General features: G+C 42.8%; 1 protein-coding gene across 2 annotated transcripts in view; it reads left to right on the top strand.

Moving 5' to 3' along the window:
* CCBE1 (collagen and calcium binding EGF domains 1) overlaps positions 1-16097 on the top strand; it is a 96039-nt gene that overhangs the window by 63040 nt on the left and 16902 nt on the right. For both annotated transcript variants that reach the window (XM_033086154.1, XM_033086155.2), the window contains exons 3-5: positions 9078-9130; positions 14296-14430; positions 15203-15340. In XM_033086154.1, the coding sequence (XP_032942045.1) occupies positions 9078-9130; positions 14296-14430; positions 15203-15340 (326 nt within the window). The remainder of the gene's footprint in view (positions 1-9077; positions 9131-14295; positions 14431-15202; positions 15341-16097) is intronic.

Genomic DNA, 16097 nt, shown 5'->3' with positions numbered 1-16097 from the left:
AAATCCCTTCGGCTGTGTTGAAGCAGGGTCATGCCCCAGTGACTCTAAGCCAGTTCTGGAAGGATAAAAATCCTTAGGCATAAGGAGTTGTTAAGCACCGTTATGCGATTCACAATGTATAAAATTAGACTGCTGTGCCTTTAGGACAAAATGTGCTCTGAAGAGAGGAGCCATCACATACCCCTTATCTACAGATGGTGTGGAGAGTGACCATTGATATTTTCCCATTGTCCCAGTATTCAGGAACAATCCACGTAAACCTCCATACCCTGCGTGTCTCTTGTCCTTTCACCATGAGCTTTCCACAGAGGGGCAGTTTCCAAATGCAGACAATCATCCTCATGCTGCCAGTTTCCAGCCAAGTGCTGGAAACCACAGAGTCGTCTGGACATCATGGAGAGCCAGTGTGGAGATTAAGGGGCTCAAAGATGTATCTTTCTTCGAGTTTTTTTTCCATGCTATTTGATTTCCTTAAAAGCTGAAGGCTTTGTGTTTGGCTCTCCCCACTTCTAGACTATTTAAGTTGGAAATGTTAACCTGGCTGGACTTATTTACTTACCTTTTCCCTGGAATGGAATTTCAAAAACCATTCAAAAGCAAATTTAAAGACCTATTAAATATCTGGAATAAATATCTGGGTCTGTGTCTAGGGTGTCGGTGGTTTAAGGTGTACATGGATATTGTGCCCCGTGGGGAGTACAGGAGCAGTGATGCATGTCACACCCCAAATCCATCAAAACCAGGAAGAGTCTTGCAACTGTTTCAAAGACAAATGTCAGCAAGACTCGATCAAGTTTATGTCAGAGTGATTATCTGCAACTATTCTTCCAAGAAGTTCAATTGTGGCACATCCTCAGAGCTGAGCATGTCCTCACCCACCATCCTGAGCCTTGGTTGGAGCCTGTTCCCAATCTGACATACGTTCCTGGCAAAGCTGCCAGGGATTGCAGCAGCACCAGGATCAGGTCCTTTAATATCAGCCCACCAGTAAATAAACGTAGATGGGGTGACCAGCTTGTCTGTGAAGGTTAATTGGGATTTATGTCCTGTGTGGAGATCCAGCTTTAGAGATCTGACTTCCTGGCATGATTTATGTGATGTGTTTTTCTGTGCATGCGTGCATGAAAGACGCTTTCCTTTCACTGTTTATCGAAAGGAGTTTATTAGACATTGCTTATGCAGCGTTTTTGTGATCTTGTTGATGGAAGATGCTATATAAACAGGGCTGCATTGGAGTGGATTCAGTAAGTCTGAGAGTTTGCCAGCAATTTTTTGCTGTTTGACTCCAGCGACCAAGCACCAACAAGCAGCCAGCCCATGAGTGCAGCTCCTCGCAGCCCTGCTCTGGCTGTGCCTTCCCTGCTGAAATGGAATTTATTACTCTCTATCTCACATGGATACTTGGTAGTAAATTGGAGCTACAAAGTGAAGAGTCATGGAAGTTTAAAAAAATCCAAGAGACAGGACAGATGTGCTGTGATTAGTCCTGTACTCTGGCTCACCTTGGGTTAGATAAATAATTGAAAGTGTGCCGTCAGCAAAACATACTACTTACAGACTTGGAAGGAAATTTGGCTTGCAGTCCTCTAATTGGAAGTCAGAGATGGTGGAAAAAAGGCTTTTGCTAGATTCTCTTGCTTTAGATCTCAAAGTTATTTTAAAACTCAGGATAAATCTTGGATCATTTAAGTTGATATTTAGAAGGCTGCTTGTTTGTAGAAATGGCTATATATTTATGAGGATGCATTATACTGTCCCAGTTCATTAGACCTTTTATTAAATGCAAACAGTGCTATCATTGTATAAAATTCCTTTTTTTCTTCCCCTCAGATTTCATACCTGTCAAACATTGACTTGGTTCTGCAGAATCCATACCAACTTCACCTGCAAAACTAAACAAAATCATTTTCTTGGTACAATGCCAGAAAATAAAAGAAATTTGTTAGAAAAGAGAGCAAGACAAAGCTGACAGCATGTATATAAAGCTGAGCCTAAGCAGATGAAAACAGTCACAAGCCTTTTATTTAATCATTCTTCTATTTTTGACATTTTGTCTAGTGATAAAGCACATGAGCATTCCCTTGTGTTAAGAAAGAAATAACTATGAAATAAAAATCCAAGAAAGAGCGGAAGAAAGTACAGTCTTGCTCTGAAGGAATCTCAATGTGATTTCGAGGATGATGTTTATATGCATGTGAAATATCCAACAAATGGCTTTTCCAGTGGTAGCCGAGGTCATTACCTTTTTGAAGTTGTGTAACGTTTTTCCTGCTGAGAGTTCCCTTCTTTGCTTAGGGGACATTCGCAGGCAGAACTTTATTTAGTCATTTTTGGACACTGGTATGCTCAGTGAGACACAGATGGTTACCAGTGCTGCCAGTTGTTCTGCAGAAAAAAGATGCTGATTAGCCCGTGCTTGGTCAATGTGTTTGCAGCCCTGAGGTTCTGGTTGGGCCAGGAACTGACAGGAGCAAATGTGGCTCAGGTGGAAATCCCAACAGCATCTTTTTGTTTCGCTACACATTGAAAGGGAGGATCACAAGAAACGTTTCCCAAGGTCCTTTTTTTCTGCCCAAAAGAGAGCTAGAAAGCAGAGCTTTAGTTGCCACTTCTTTTTGCAGTGAGCAGAAGCTCATAAGAATTTTTTTCTGGTGTGACTGTCTGCAGTGTTTTCACACCCACCCCTTTCTCTGCATCCTGAAGACCTAAAAAGTCCAGAAAAGGTGGTCTCATGGGAGTGCTGATCTGCTGATGCGGGGGGATGAGTTGGGGGAATGGTCTGCCTGCTTTGCTGTTGTTTGAAACCTGTACTGAATACCTCACCACGTATCATTTACTTAAGCAAAACCACAAACCTCATGGGGAGAGGCATCCTGCACTGTGCCCATGGAGAGCAGAGCCCTGGGTACCCTGTGAAAAGAACAGACTTTTTTATTGATGACCTAATTTGTCAGACCTGTGAGGTTTTGTTTTTTGTGCATCTTCCAGTTTCACGCAGGTCAGCATCTTCAAGCCCCACTGGTATCCATGTGGGGTAGAGGGCTTCTGCCACACCTCAAAGTATTCTGATTCTCTTTTATAGAGGAATGAGCTTCAAGCATTCACAAGTACTGTGCTCTGCAGAGGCTGTAAACCATCATACTGGTTTGGAAGGTCTCTCCTGGGAAGAGGGAACTACAGTTTATGTTCCACCACCATAAAATCCCTTTGGCAATAAAAAGATGACATGAAACAGCACTTGGAGGAGGGGAGGGGTCAGTTAACAGTAAGGAGCAGCCAAGGAGCGTGTCTGAAAGCTTTCAAGAGCATCAGTCAGGGTCTCCCAGGGTAAGCACTGGCACAGTTCCTAAGAGTCAAGAGAGGTATGTGGCTTTTGCCAGGGGAGGATCTGGTCAATGGCTTGTGTTCACACAAGAGGAGTCCAGGAACTGTGAATCTTATCAAAACCTTCCCATTAGCAACGACTGGAATGTGATTTCTTTTCTGGTATCTGTCTTAATAGCCAGAGTTGAGCAAAAGAGCAGATAGCAGGGCGCTTTCCCCCACTAAGAGAAAGAAAACCATTATATGTTGGCAAAATTAGTTGACTTTAGTAGCTAACCAAAAAAAAGACTCAGATTCAGGCAATGCTTTTGCCACTGAAAATTGTACTTCTACAGAAATCAGCTAGTAAGTTGGAGTGATTTGCTCTCAGAGGTCTGAGTTCCACAGTGTTTTTCAGGCAAATCCTGCTCTGATTAGTCAGTGAAGAGAAATAAAGAAGCACACAGGTACTCACAGCAGTCATAGGTGCTGCAGCATTGGAAGACTTCACTGTATTTGAGTTACTCACCCTCAGCTGGGATGATGACATGAATGGCTTGGGCTGGCCTTGGACCTTGCATTGCACCCAGTGTGAACATAAATTATCTCTTTACAAAACTGTGAAAAAGGACTAAGTCTGGAAATCATGGCAAAGTGTATGCTGAGCAAGTGTCTGCAGGGAGGCCATCCGCTCTTACTCAAGATTTCGGTATGTGTCCCATAGAAAGGCAAACAAAATAAAGTGCATTGCTTCAGTTTTACACCATGTTGACATAAATCTTCTCTCCATGTGAATTACGGTGAAACTGTGCACAGCTACTGAGCTGCTGCACTTGTGCTGCAGATGGGCTTTGTCTGTGCGTGCTTTGGCAGACAAACCTGTGGCTCATTTGGATTTCATATAGGAGGAAAGTGAGTTTTCTGGTTGTTTTTCTTAGACTTGTTTTTTAGTGTACCTTGCTGGTTTGCATTTATAGATGGAGATAATTATTTTTTGTACATTCATTTCTGTATTTTATATTTGCATTTTTGCTACGCCGTGTATTTCTCAAAACCAAGGTGATCAAAAAAGAAATACTGGGCAGGAACAATAGGGAGAGGAATCTAACAAAGGCCCTTTGGGCAATTAAAAACACTGCCATGGCCTTTGCTAATTCAGGTCTGCAGCAGACAGCACAAGTTCTTCTGAGTTCAAGTTATGATTTAGGCTGAAGAAGTCTGGTATTAAAATAAAAGTTCTCTCCTTTCCCAATAGGAAATTAGTTTTTTATTAAAGACATTTCTTGAGAGTATTATCACTGCTTTCTACCAGCACCAACTTGAAAGAACAGTGCTGATCTGTTTAAATCTGTATAAAATCTTAAGCATCTCTTTTAACCCCTATATTGCAGCTTGTTTGACATTCATAGGTCAGAAAGAGTGTTTTGGAGGTGAGGGATTTGACCTGCCTGACCACCTAGGGAGTTGCTGCATCTTCCAGTGGCCCAACCTCAGGCCTGTGCTGAGCTCTAGAAACTGTCCATGTGTGCTGTCCTAGCCCCAGTGAATGGAAGGCAAAGTTTCTCTTCTTGAACTGCCTCTGCCTGGGAGGAGTCAACCCGGAGACTGATTGCCTGTCAGCATTTTAGGGATAAAGTAAGGGCAATATTTTATCCTAAGAACTCACTTTCAGGCTCAACATAGAGATTTCTCTGTCTGCTTTGCTCCTAGGAGGCAAATATTTCTTGGAGCAGACTCTTCTCTTTCTACTTTTGACATCTTTAGCAGGAGCTTCCGTAACATATTATGTTCAGTCTGAAACCAGTATAAAACTTGTATTTTTCTTCTTCCCTTTGCATTTCCCCTTTCCATTCCCTTTTTTCATCGTGTATCATTTGTATCTTTTCCATGTATCATGTATGTTTTTCAGCATGACTCATGGCAGGGTTTTAGAGCCGCCTCTCCCAAACCTCGATAAATGCACCGAGCAGCTGTTGTTGTAACCCAACTCACTGCCATGTTACTGCAGGCAGATGCAGGTTAATTACAATTTTAAATGTTTATCCTGTTATTGTTTTCATTTCTGAAGATTTTCAGCAGCTGTAGGACCCTGAGTGACTCCCTCCCTCTCACACAGTGTATTTATTTTCTGGGTTCAGCGTGCCCTGGTCGGTGTCTCCGGCGTCGCTGCGGTGTCCCTTGCAGAGCAGGAGGTGGGCTGGGGTGACTGCAGCTCTGCGCCAGGTGGAAGCAATTATGGGGAAAAAAACCACGGTCCTTGCTGGATGAGTTACTGCTGATAGCTGCCAGATAAGCTAACTTAATAAAGCAGTGGCTTAATTAAGCCACATTCCTCTCATCTTGCCTCTTGTCCAGCCAGTCTGAGGCGATGCTATCAAGCAGCTACTGCTTTGCAGGATGGGGCAGGGGTGCTGTGCTGGTGCACCCCTGTGTGCTGGGCACTCTGTGGGTGATGGGACACAGGGGAGCTCCTGGAAAGATCAGATCCTGTCTCAGTTTGCGAGGTAATAAGCCACAAATCCCGAAAAAAAAATATAGATATGCCACTTGCCTACTTATGGGTATATTTATTGTTATCAGAAGTTTGACCCTAAACCCGTTTTCCTGCATTTAGTGATCCAGAAGCATCTCTACCTCCGGAACAAAGGGGAGGAGCACAATATCTCCCTGCTTCTCCAGCAGCTACCCACCAGGAAAAAAATGGGGTGACCTGGCTTTGGGGGTGTCCCTATCACTACAGATTTTCTTACAATCACAAAAGCTGGATGTTATTAATCAAAATCATGGTGCCCCAAGCCCTCTGCCACTTTGGTCTTGTTTCTATTCCTGAGTAAAGATTGTGAGAAAATTAAAAGTTACTGTGTTTTTAATTGCTGAAGGACCCCATTAAAGTAACAGATAAAAGTCTGCCAGAAGCTTCATCCTTTGTAAACCAGATGTCAGTTTAACAAATCAACCTAATTTCCCCAGAGATCCAGGTTTTAACGGTGGAGCTCCTTACACAGCCATGTGCTTGTGTTTCATGCATGGCCACATGTACAGCTGCATAGCAACCACCTTGCTGAAAGTTATCCAGTAGCTAAAATTATCAGTAGGAACCCCTTCTTACCTCTCATTATGTACAACGAGATTGCTGCTGTGCAACGTTGATTAGATATGTCAGCCTGGACCTGTACGTCTGAAAATGAGTGTTGCTATTAAAATGCCTTGCTAATGCTCATGTGTCCTTCATTTTGACAGATTTCACTTTAAGAATGTAGAAAGCTAAAGCATGCAGGAATCCCAGGGTTGCAGTGTAATGTCCAGAGAAATAGGTATTGTATTTCCTTTGCATTAACCCTAAAGTAGCAGTTTCCCTGGCAAAATCATGCTGATAAGAGTGCTGTTGAGTACAGGCTGCACTAATGCAGAGATCTGTGATTTTCAACTAGGAAGAGATTATCGTGGGGTATTGGTTTCCGGAATGTGGTCTGAAGTAAAGGTATCCCTCTAAACACTTCTTTAAGTATGATTTAAAACTTTCCCAATGCAGGAAAATCTTCATGTTTTTAGAGAAAATATTTCAAAATCTCCTTACCAGTAAGGCTTGGGAAATTTCAAACAAAAATTTGAGGGATATTTAAAACAAGGGAAGCGTTTCTCAAAACCATCTCATCCCACTGTGGAATCCATTGCTGCAAAAAGTCATTGAAGAGAAGGATTTCAGCAAACACTTGGATATCAGCCAGGGGAATATGATTTTCTGGTTGTTTTAAGTGAAAGCTAAAGCACAAGGCTGTGCTTGCTTTGGGGCAGCATCAGGGTGCCAGGGCAGCGTTTAATGGCTGTAGCTTGTTATGTGGTGGGATCTCAATGTATGGCTGCGGCAGAAGGCTTTGATCAGGGCAAGTGATTTGGCTTTTGGGAGAATCCAGTCAGGCAGACAAAACCTCACTTTAGCCACAGGAAAGCCAATGAGTTCAGCCAAAAACCATCACCAGGCAAGCTGAGAGGAGAGAGGTGGCTCCTGCAAGGTTCACAGCAGGTGGCCCCTTCCTCTCTCAGGAGCAGGTTCTCACATCATCTACTGACACAGGGCTTATTGGTCCTAAACCTGAAAATAAGGCGGGAATTCCGTGGAGAAGGGTACAAATTATGGAAGTTGCTGCTCCCTATGGCTGGTTAGCTCTGACTGGCACAGCCCCACAGGTCAGCATCTCATGGCAGGGATGTCCTCCTCTCCTTGCTCATCTCCCAGCCCTCTCAAGCTGGGCTGTATCTCAGTCTGAAGAGCAGCTACAAGCAAGCCTCTCTTCTTCTGGAAGAGAGAGGAGACCAATGTGCACTTGGAAAGCCATCAGCAGGGCTTGCAGCATATGAACAGCCTCCCCAATGCACCTTTGAACTCATTCCTCCTGCATTTGTTTGTCTTGCAGATAAAACTTCACAGCAGTGTTTGGAGAGAGGTCTAATGAGGCACCACTGTTTGCATAACAAAGCAAGGCTTCCTCTTCAGATGTTCAACACTCATTAAGCATAATTTATATTCCAGCTAATCTTTGGAAGAGGGTAAAATATGGAGCCAAAGTTTGTTTATACATTGTTTGGAGAAATGCATTGTTTGTTTTAAGCTGTCAGTTGCAACTGATAGTTGAATTAAATTCATAATAATGATGATTTGTGATGGCTACATATAGTCCAGGAGAATGTTGTGTCATTGATAGACGTGGCTTTAGAACTCCTCTGCATTAGTTATTGAACCAAAGGAAAAGACAGAAGGGATGGTTTCCCAGTTTGAGAGATATTTCAGCATGACCACAAAGCATGAAAAACTTGTGAAAACTTGTAAAATACTGAGGGTTTTTTTTTCCCCTCAGATTCTTGTATACTTAATGTAATAATACACTGAACAGCAGTTTTTTCTTTTTCAGCTGTCCTGGTAGTCACCAGTATGAGACTCTTTGAAAGTCACCAGGTCCCTGTAGTGAGAGGCTCTCAGGGTGGTCAGGGACACAGTCATTTGTAAAGGCTCCTGAGCACTGCAGGGAGCCTTGGTGACTTAATGTGGTTTGCTGCCTGGAGAGAAAACCAGCAGGTTTAGCTGGATGCCTAAATGTCATTACAGGCCAGTGTGTCAGAAACCGTAATTTCTCAGCATTCAGACTTTGTTCATATCAAAGGCACATAAGGAGTGTCTGATCCTATTGACTCTACACTGCAGTTTTGTATAAGATACTCCATAAGAGTATCTCACACTATATAAGATACTCTCCTTTGCTCCAGTTGAAATACCCAAAATATTTAATTTATCTCCTTCAGGTTTATTAGAAGATGAGAAATGGCTGATAACATTTATTCTCTGTGTAGTGCTCACTGAGATTTGCCCTTTTCTGCAGGTCTACATTGTATTGACAGATATTTGAAAGCACCCTTCACTGCACCGTGGAAATTATGACCTGAGTTTTGTATTTGAATAGCAATGAGCTGTCCAGACAACATCCAGAAAACACAAGAGAGCAGAATTTTTTGAAGTTACTTGGGATGTTGGGTGGGTCAGTGTTGGGGTACTCTGCCCCAGCTCCTGAGGTGACTGGACATGTTGCCATGTGAAATCCCTCCTGGGCCAGGTGGTGCATTTCCCTGTTGTGTTCTGTAATGCTGAACTCCAGCTGCTCAGGATCCTTGCCTTGTTTGATTCATCACATCCACAATCCACTTATGGCTGTTTTTAAAGGCAGCACTAATCTATAGAGAATACATTTATTTATTCATTTATTTATTTTATTGTTTTTCAGGAAAAAATGCTGTAAGGGTTATAAGTTTGTTCTTGGACAGTGCATCCCTGAAGGTATGTGATTTCACTGTTCTTACACATCATGTCCCCATGCATTTGTCCTTCCCCATCTGCCCTCTTCTCCACATTGTCTGTTTGAGAGAGCAACCTGGTATAAGCACAGGCTTGGCCATATCTCATGTATCAGTGTGGGGAGGAATTGTTTCCCAGAATTTGTTGGGAAAACAAAAAGATCAACAACTTTCAAAAGTTCTGCTTAGCCTGCCAAACCTTGATCCTCCCCTAAGTACACGTGGCTGCACAGATCTTGTGCCATGACCTGCTGCACTGCCGACCAAGGAACGTGTTCTGCCCTTGGCTGGGTAGTTGGGAGTACTCTGTGCACCCAGAACACCACTTTTCATGGATGATGGCTTTCCCCTTTTATCCCTCAGATCTGGTACAGCTTCACTTATCAGTGCACAGGGAGATGGTGTGTAGGTGAGTTCATCCTGCCTTTAATTTCCCATAGGTGTGGCTTCCTTGTCACCAGGGGCCAAGGAAGATGCAGATTTAATCAGGGTAGTTCATGCAGTAGTAAAAATGGATCTGATTTGGAAAATGGAAACTGGCTCTGAAGTTGTTGGACCACAGGAACTGCCAAGCAGGAGCAAATGTTCAGAGACAACATGCCAATAAACTTTTTTTTACAAAAAGCAAGTTAAAAGTTGATCTATGGCAACATATTCTTCTATTTGATGATGTATAGAAAGCCTTGATTTGATCTGAGAATTTTCCTAGTTTATGTCTGTGATGTTTCAGAAAAAAGTGACAAATTAACATAGTAGAGAATCAGCTGTTTTTGAGTTACAGTGTCCAGCCGTAAGGGATTACAACCCAAACTGTAATCCTGGTGGATTTGTTGTGTGTTTGTTGCTGTTGTTGTTTTTAATTTGTGTCCTCTTTGCTGCTAGTTAGAAACACTAAAACAATTGGTGGATTGGTGGGGGCAGGGGCAGGGAGAAAAAAAGAGAGAAACCACTCATGATGACAGTGCCTGGAGGAGCTGGGTAAGATTTGGGTGTAACTGGTGCTCACACATCTCATGGGTTGAATATCTCATCCCATGGTTTTGCTGTGAGCTTTGTCTCAGCGTGTGTGATACAGGTGACAGCTCCAGTGTGAGACGGACGCTTGGAGGAGGCAGTTGTGTGTATTGGAGGCAGAAGTCCTGAATCCTTTCAGGGTGGAAAGAAGCCAGGACTCTACAGTCTGGGCTCCAGCTTTCCTGTGAATTTAAGAATTTTATGTACTGGCATATTCACTGAATATGCATACAGCAGGAGAATTAATAGAAGCAAAAATAAAATGAGAGCTATTGCAATTTATTACTTTGGCTTCTAATTTTCATCTCTTGAGAAGTTAGGTGATTATGAAAGCAGCTTTTATTTTGTGCCCACTGTCTTTGTCTAATCCTGTATTTTAACTGCATTTCAGTAACCTGAGAGTTTCTGCCCCTAATTCAATTCTCTGCTGGCTGCAGCCTCTCTCCCTTTGTTTCTCCATTCCTTTTTCAGCTTTATCTGTATTTTGCCTGGAACTTCAGAGGCTACAGCAGTTGCTATAACATCTGAGACAATCTCAGGCCCTTGGTAAAGAGACAAGAAACATGATTCACTGAAGTATTAGTTTCCCCTTACTCTGTTACAAGACATCACTTGGCTCTTCGCACATTGTTTTGGCATAATCTTGACAGAGTAGCTGTATGAAATCCATATCTCAAATCAACCACATAAATGCATTACAGATGTGAGTTCATTAGAGCACATCTGCACCTTTTAATCCAGTACTGGCACACTGAAACTGTGAGAAGTAGTTCCAGCCCTGTCTTCTCTATGATTTAGCAGTGGCTGCAGGGAGGAGGGTTGACAGAAGTATAGATCCTCCCTTTTCCACCCTTTTATAGCTGCCCGAGGAACACACCAATCTCCTTCTGGGACAGCTGTTTTTTAAACAGACTCTTTCAACAGACTCTTTCCCAAAGGCTTGTGGCTTTGTCCATGTCCCTTATTGTTTTTCATAGTGTTATTTTTCATCTGCCCTTGAAAAGGAACAGAAATTAATGTAGTGCAGTATGGTCCATGCATCCAGTTTCTGCATTTCATTTGTTTTTACTAATCTTCTCACTGTGGCTTTCAGCTGCAGGGAGCAATGATCCTCAGGAAACATTGTGTGGAGTTACTTCTGTGTGTCTGATTCTCTCCATAGCATCTCTTCCTGTTCCACCTATTCAGCAAAGTGGATAAAAAAAACAGCTCCTCACCTTTTTCTCCTGTGTGACCTCCTTTTTTCTTTGTGTTGGAGACTCACAGCTCCAACCAAGTCCAGTCTTGGATCCTGTCTCATGGCATCATAGAGTGAAGAAGGGACAGATGCAGTATGGAGCAGTTTATTTTGGAGACCACCCTTCCTACTGCTGGTTTGTTTCCTGAGCTGGCTGTGGAAGAATTCAGAGTAAAATATTACAGGCAAACTATAGTCAGATGTGTTTTTTCCTTACTAATATTGTTTCAGAAATTTCCTTGGTACAACTTTCCATGTTGTATTGTCATTTCTGAGTTTATTGAAACTTATATGGAGACATTTGTTGTTCTGCTTTGCTTTTGCATTTTCCTGAAGTCTGGAACAGCCTGATCCTCGTTGTATGGTTTTGATTCGTTCTCAAACCACATTTCCTAGGCTGAGCTGGCAAACAAGGGGTTTGAACACAGGAGGGAATGTTCATCTCCAGTTCTGCAGAGCACACACGTGTGGTGCAGTGGCTTTTGCTAATTTCTGAGAACTGTTTCTAGGAAAGTCATATAACCTGGGACCAAAGCCCTGGGGATACAGCCCTGGGACCTAGGGCCTGCCTACAACCATTGTGTGATCTGGGTTCACTGTGTGGGACCACCAGCAGGGATCTTTGTACTTCCTGAACCCTTCCCCAGCTTTGTGAGGAAGTAAATGAGGCAATGGACATGATGGAGCTGTGCTGAGGTGGACATGAGCACCACGTTCAAAGACTGGTTCCATTAAATATGGTGACAGATGGATGAAAAGAACTGGCATTGTTTAGTCTAGAATAAAAGAAGCTGAGGGGAGACATGATAAGAGTTTTTAAGTACGTGAAAACCTGCTGCAAGGAGGAAGGTAAACTGCTCTTTATGGCCAAGGAGAAGAGGACAAAAATAATGGGCCTAAATGGCTGTAAGAGGAGTTTGGATTAGATATGAGTAAAAAGCTTTCTGTCTGCAAGGATATTTCATCTTGGGACTGGACTACCAGGCAGGCCGTATCTATCCCTTAGGGAAAAGGAAAACGAGGAAAGGTTTATGCATAGTTACTCCTGCTTGTGATGGGAGGTGGCCCCTTCCAGCATTGTTTTTTCTGATCTAGTTAGGGCACATCTATTCATGGAAGCACAGGAAGGACAGAGCTTGTTTTATCTCTGCTCTGAATAGCTGAACATGGCACAGGCCAGGTCTCACACCTGGGTGGGTACACTGGGTAAGGAGCAGCATGTTCACCTCCATACCATCCTGTTCTCACTCTGATTTTGATTCAGGGAAAACAAAAATTGCAATCATGCACAGGAAAAACATCAGCAATGCTTTATAATTGAGACTGTTCAGTAGTGCCAAATGTAACAGGAGTTTGCAGCCCAGCATCACTTAAAGAGCCCAAACTACCCCCAGACAGTTCGAAGGCAAGAGTTATGTTTTCATTCCATGGCTCTGCACTGTTGGACCCTGGTTACTGCAGGGGGTCCTGGCATTGCCATTCAGCACCACAGCACTGTGGGCAAACTTCGAGTTGTGAAGCAAGAAGGAAAGAAAGGATGCCCATTATTTAGGAGGTGACAAGCAGAATGCTTGGCATTATTACAGTGGTATATCTATTACAATAGTACATTTTTTTCTAAGGGGTTCTGGTGTGACATACAGCATCTTGTTGAGTCTCATTTTGTGCTTTTCTGTATTTTGGCATGCTGTCACTTTTAACCTCAGTGGTGTCCATGTGCTCTATATATTTCATACAGAAAATGTGTTTTCATTTGCTTTGCCATCTCTTAGCTCATTTTAACTGTTTGGAACAATTATTGTACCCAGAGGTATCTGCTAGTCATTAGGGTGAGTCAATAATGAGTTTTAATTACGAATATGGAAACACAGTGCTTTGCTGGGAACTTGCTTGAACCACTTAGATTTTATTTGGACTTGTTTAGTCTGGAGCATGGATGAGATATTTCTTCTATGCCCCCAGTACCCACTCACTGGATGGTCGCAGCCACCTGGATGCTCTCTGCAGGCTGATGCTCTCTGGAACGGTCACAGAAACTGCCACTTGCTTTGGTGTAAAACCTGACCTTGGGCAGGCTGTGCCCGAGCTGGATTTGAGACCAGATTCCACTTCACTCTCGGTGTCTTGCATGGTGCTGCCAAACCCTCACGCCCACAGCTGGGAGTTATCCTTCTCCACCAGCACCATGCCAGGGGCCACATCCAGCCCCTGACAGGACAGGGATGTGGGTCAAACCTCACTGTGCTCTGGTGTCCTTCCCTGAGGCTTCAGTTCTGCTGCTACACAGCAGTGAAATTAGAAACAGATTTTCCCTCCTTTGGGTTTCAAACAGGGACTTCAGTCTTTTGGGGTTTCACTGACGTACCCTGCTGTGCACACTGCAGCTATTAAGAGATGGGTTTGTAGCAATGCACTCTTTCCTAGAAGGGTAATATCTGGCTTTGAACGATTAACATGTGATGTAATTAGCTTTTCTTTGTGATATACCTTCTGCTGGCTTTGGCAGTTAACCTCAGGATTTTTCACAGTATTGTGCACAGGAAATGTTGCTATCAGACCTAAAAATCTGTCAAAGAAAACAAAAAGAAAGTTTTAAGTAATTTAATATTTCTGTGAAAAGAATTCCCAAAATCTGCCAACTGCAAAACTGAACCTTTGCTTAAAATATGGCTTTAAGAAATAGCCTAACAGCTGTAAAGCTGTGAATAGCAATTACAATTTTAATGTATTCCTTTGCTTATATCTCATGAATGTTTTATATCTAGGTTCCTTCAGTCCTTGAAAACAATGTAACTCAACTTTATTTTAATTAGCAGAGAAGTGAAATGCTTGCAGTCTTGGTATCATCCCACTACTGCCTTTGGTATTTTTCCTAACCATGTTTTTCTCTCTCTTAGACTACGATGTCTGTGCTGAAGCTCCCTGCGAACAGCAGTGCACAGATAATTTTGGGAGAGTCTTATGCACTTGCTATCCTGGATACCGCTATGACCGGGAGAGGCACAGGAACAGAGAGAAGCCTTACTGCCTGGGTGGGTAGATGAGCAGGTTGAGCTCCTCCCTGGCTAGGCGTTTATCCTGCTCCCTTGGGTTTTTTAGGAGTCAGTTTGGATCTGAAACCTCTCTTATTCTCAAAATTATTATGGAAGAAATGTGGGGGTTAACTATGTTAAGAATTGAGAGATCTAGATTCCCCTGAAATTATTGGGAGGTATTGCCTACAACAAGACATACACACCCAAACACTTTGAAGTGTTGGGCCGAAGTAATTTTTCCTTTAATTCCTCCTGCAGGTTGTAAGCTGTATTTACTGAGTATTGAAGCATTATCACCAGACCTAATCATTAAAACTAGTCTTTTAGGTTTGATTCAGATGGCCAGTATATAATTTAGGACTGATAATTTACATGTGGCCCTGCTGTGGCTGGTCCTGCCCTGCCTGTGTGGTTTGCTGTGCCAGGAAGCCAAGGTTTGCAGGACAGAGCTTTGCTTGTGAGCTCTGCAATGCAAGGAGACTGTCAAGCAATGTTCACTGGTAAAATGCCAAGTGTGATGATGATGATAATAATAATAATAATAATAATAATAATAATAATAATAATAATAATAATAATAATAATAATAGTAGTGCAGCTTGCCCAGAGCTCCAGACCAAAGGCACCAGCTGCAAGTGCAATTGTGGTGCTGCAATTACTTGTTTGTTTAACCACAAAATCTCTTTTTACCTCTAAAGGAAGTATTTTATTGTGTTGGAGGTCTGAAATCTCCAGCTACAGGGCATTTTCAATTTTTGCTTCTCTCCAGATATTGATGAGTGTGCCACGAGCAACGGGACTCTGTGCTCTCAGATCTGTGTCAACACTGTGGGCAGCTACAGGTGCGAGTGTCACGAAGGCTATGTCCGGGAAGAGGACGGCAGGACATGCACCAAAGGAGAAAAAGGCAAGTGCTAGTGCAGATTAAATGTCCTGGGCATGTCATGAAGAGGAGCTGCTCCTGACACTACACTTGGAGTGGGGGTCTGAAGCTGGAATGTAGATGATGCTCCTGGGGTAGTCGGGCTGTTCGTTGGGCACCTGAGCACCTGTGGAGCAGCCTGGCCAAACTCTCTCCTCCAATGCATAAGTACACTGGAGGATGTGGAAGGCATCTTCTTCTAGGGAGGCAGGATGGCTGAATAATGAAATTTACCATGACAGCTTCAGTTACATAATTCCTGCTGGATCCAGTTACTGAAAGCCAAACTAAAAGTTTGTTCCAATACCAGCCTGGATTACAACTTTTTTGTGGTCCAGAGCTAAGGAGACATAGGAAAAAAATCTTACCAGCTGATGAGCCTTAAAAAATTTCTGATTTCACCTTAATTAAATAATCTCAGTAACTTTAATTTGTATTTACACACCCACATCTGAGATTAGCCCTGGGTTGGATGGCTAGTTCCCCTTGGCCCTTGGCCCTTAGAGGCTCAGAAAATGTGTGCTTGGGAGTTCAACACATTTTCCAAACCTTGCTTAAAACAACTTCTAAATTACACTGACTAAGACCAAATGCTGCTGACTTGCAATTAGTTTGTGTGTCCCATGGCTGGAGTCAATTTTTTTTTTCTTTTTTCCTTTTTTTTCTTTTTTTTTGTTTTTGAAAATGAAATGGGATAGAAAAGGGGTAAATGTAAGGGCTTGTTCTTGCATCTCACTCTTGG

This window comes from Catharus ustulatus, chromosome Z, assembly GCF_009819885.2.
Source record: "Catharus ustulatus isolate bCatUst1 chromosome Z, bCatUst1.pri.v2, whole genome shotgun sequence".
Classification (NCBI taxonomy): Eukaryota; Metazoa; Chordata; class Aves; order Passeriformes; family Turdidae; genus Catharus; species Catharus ustulatus.
This window is presented reverse-complemented; position numbering and strand designations above follow the sequence as displayed.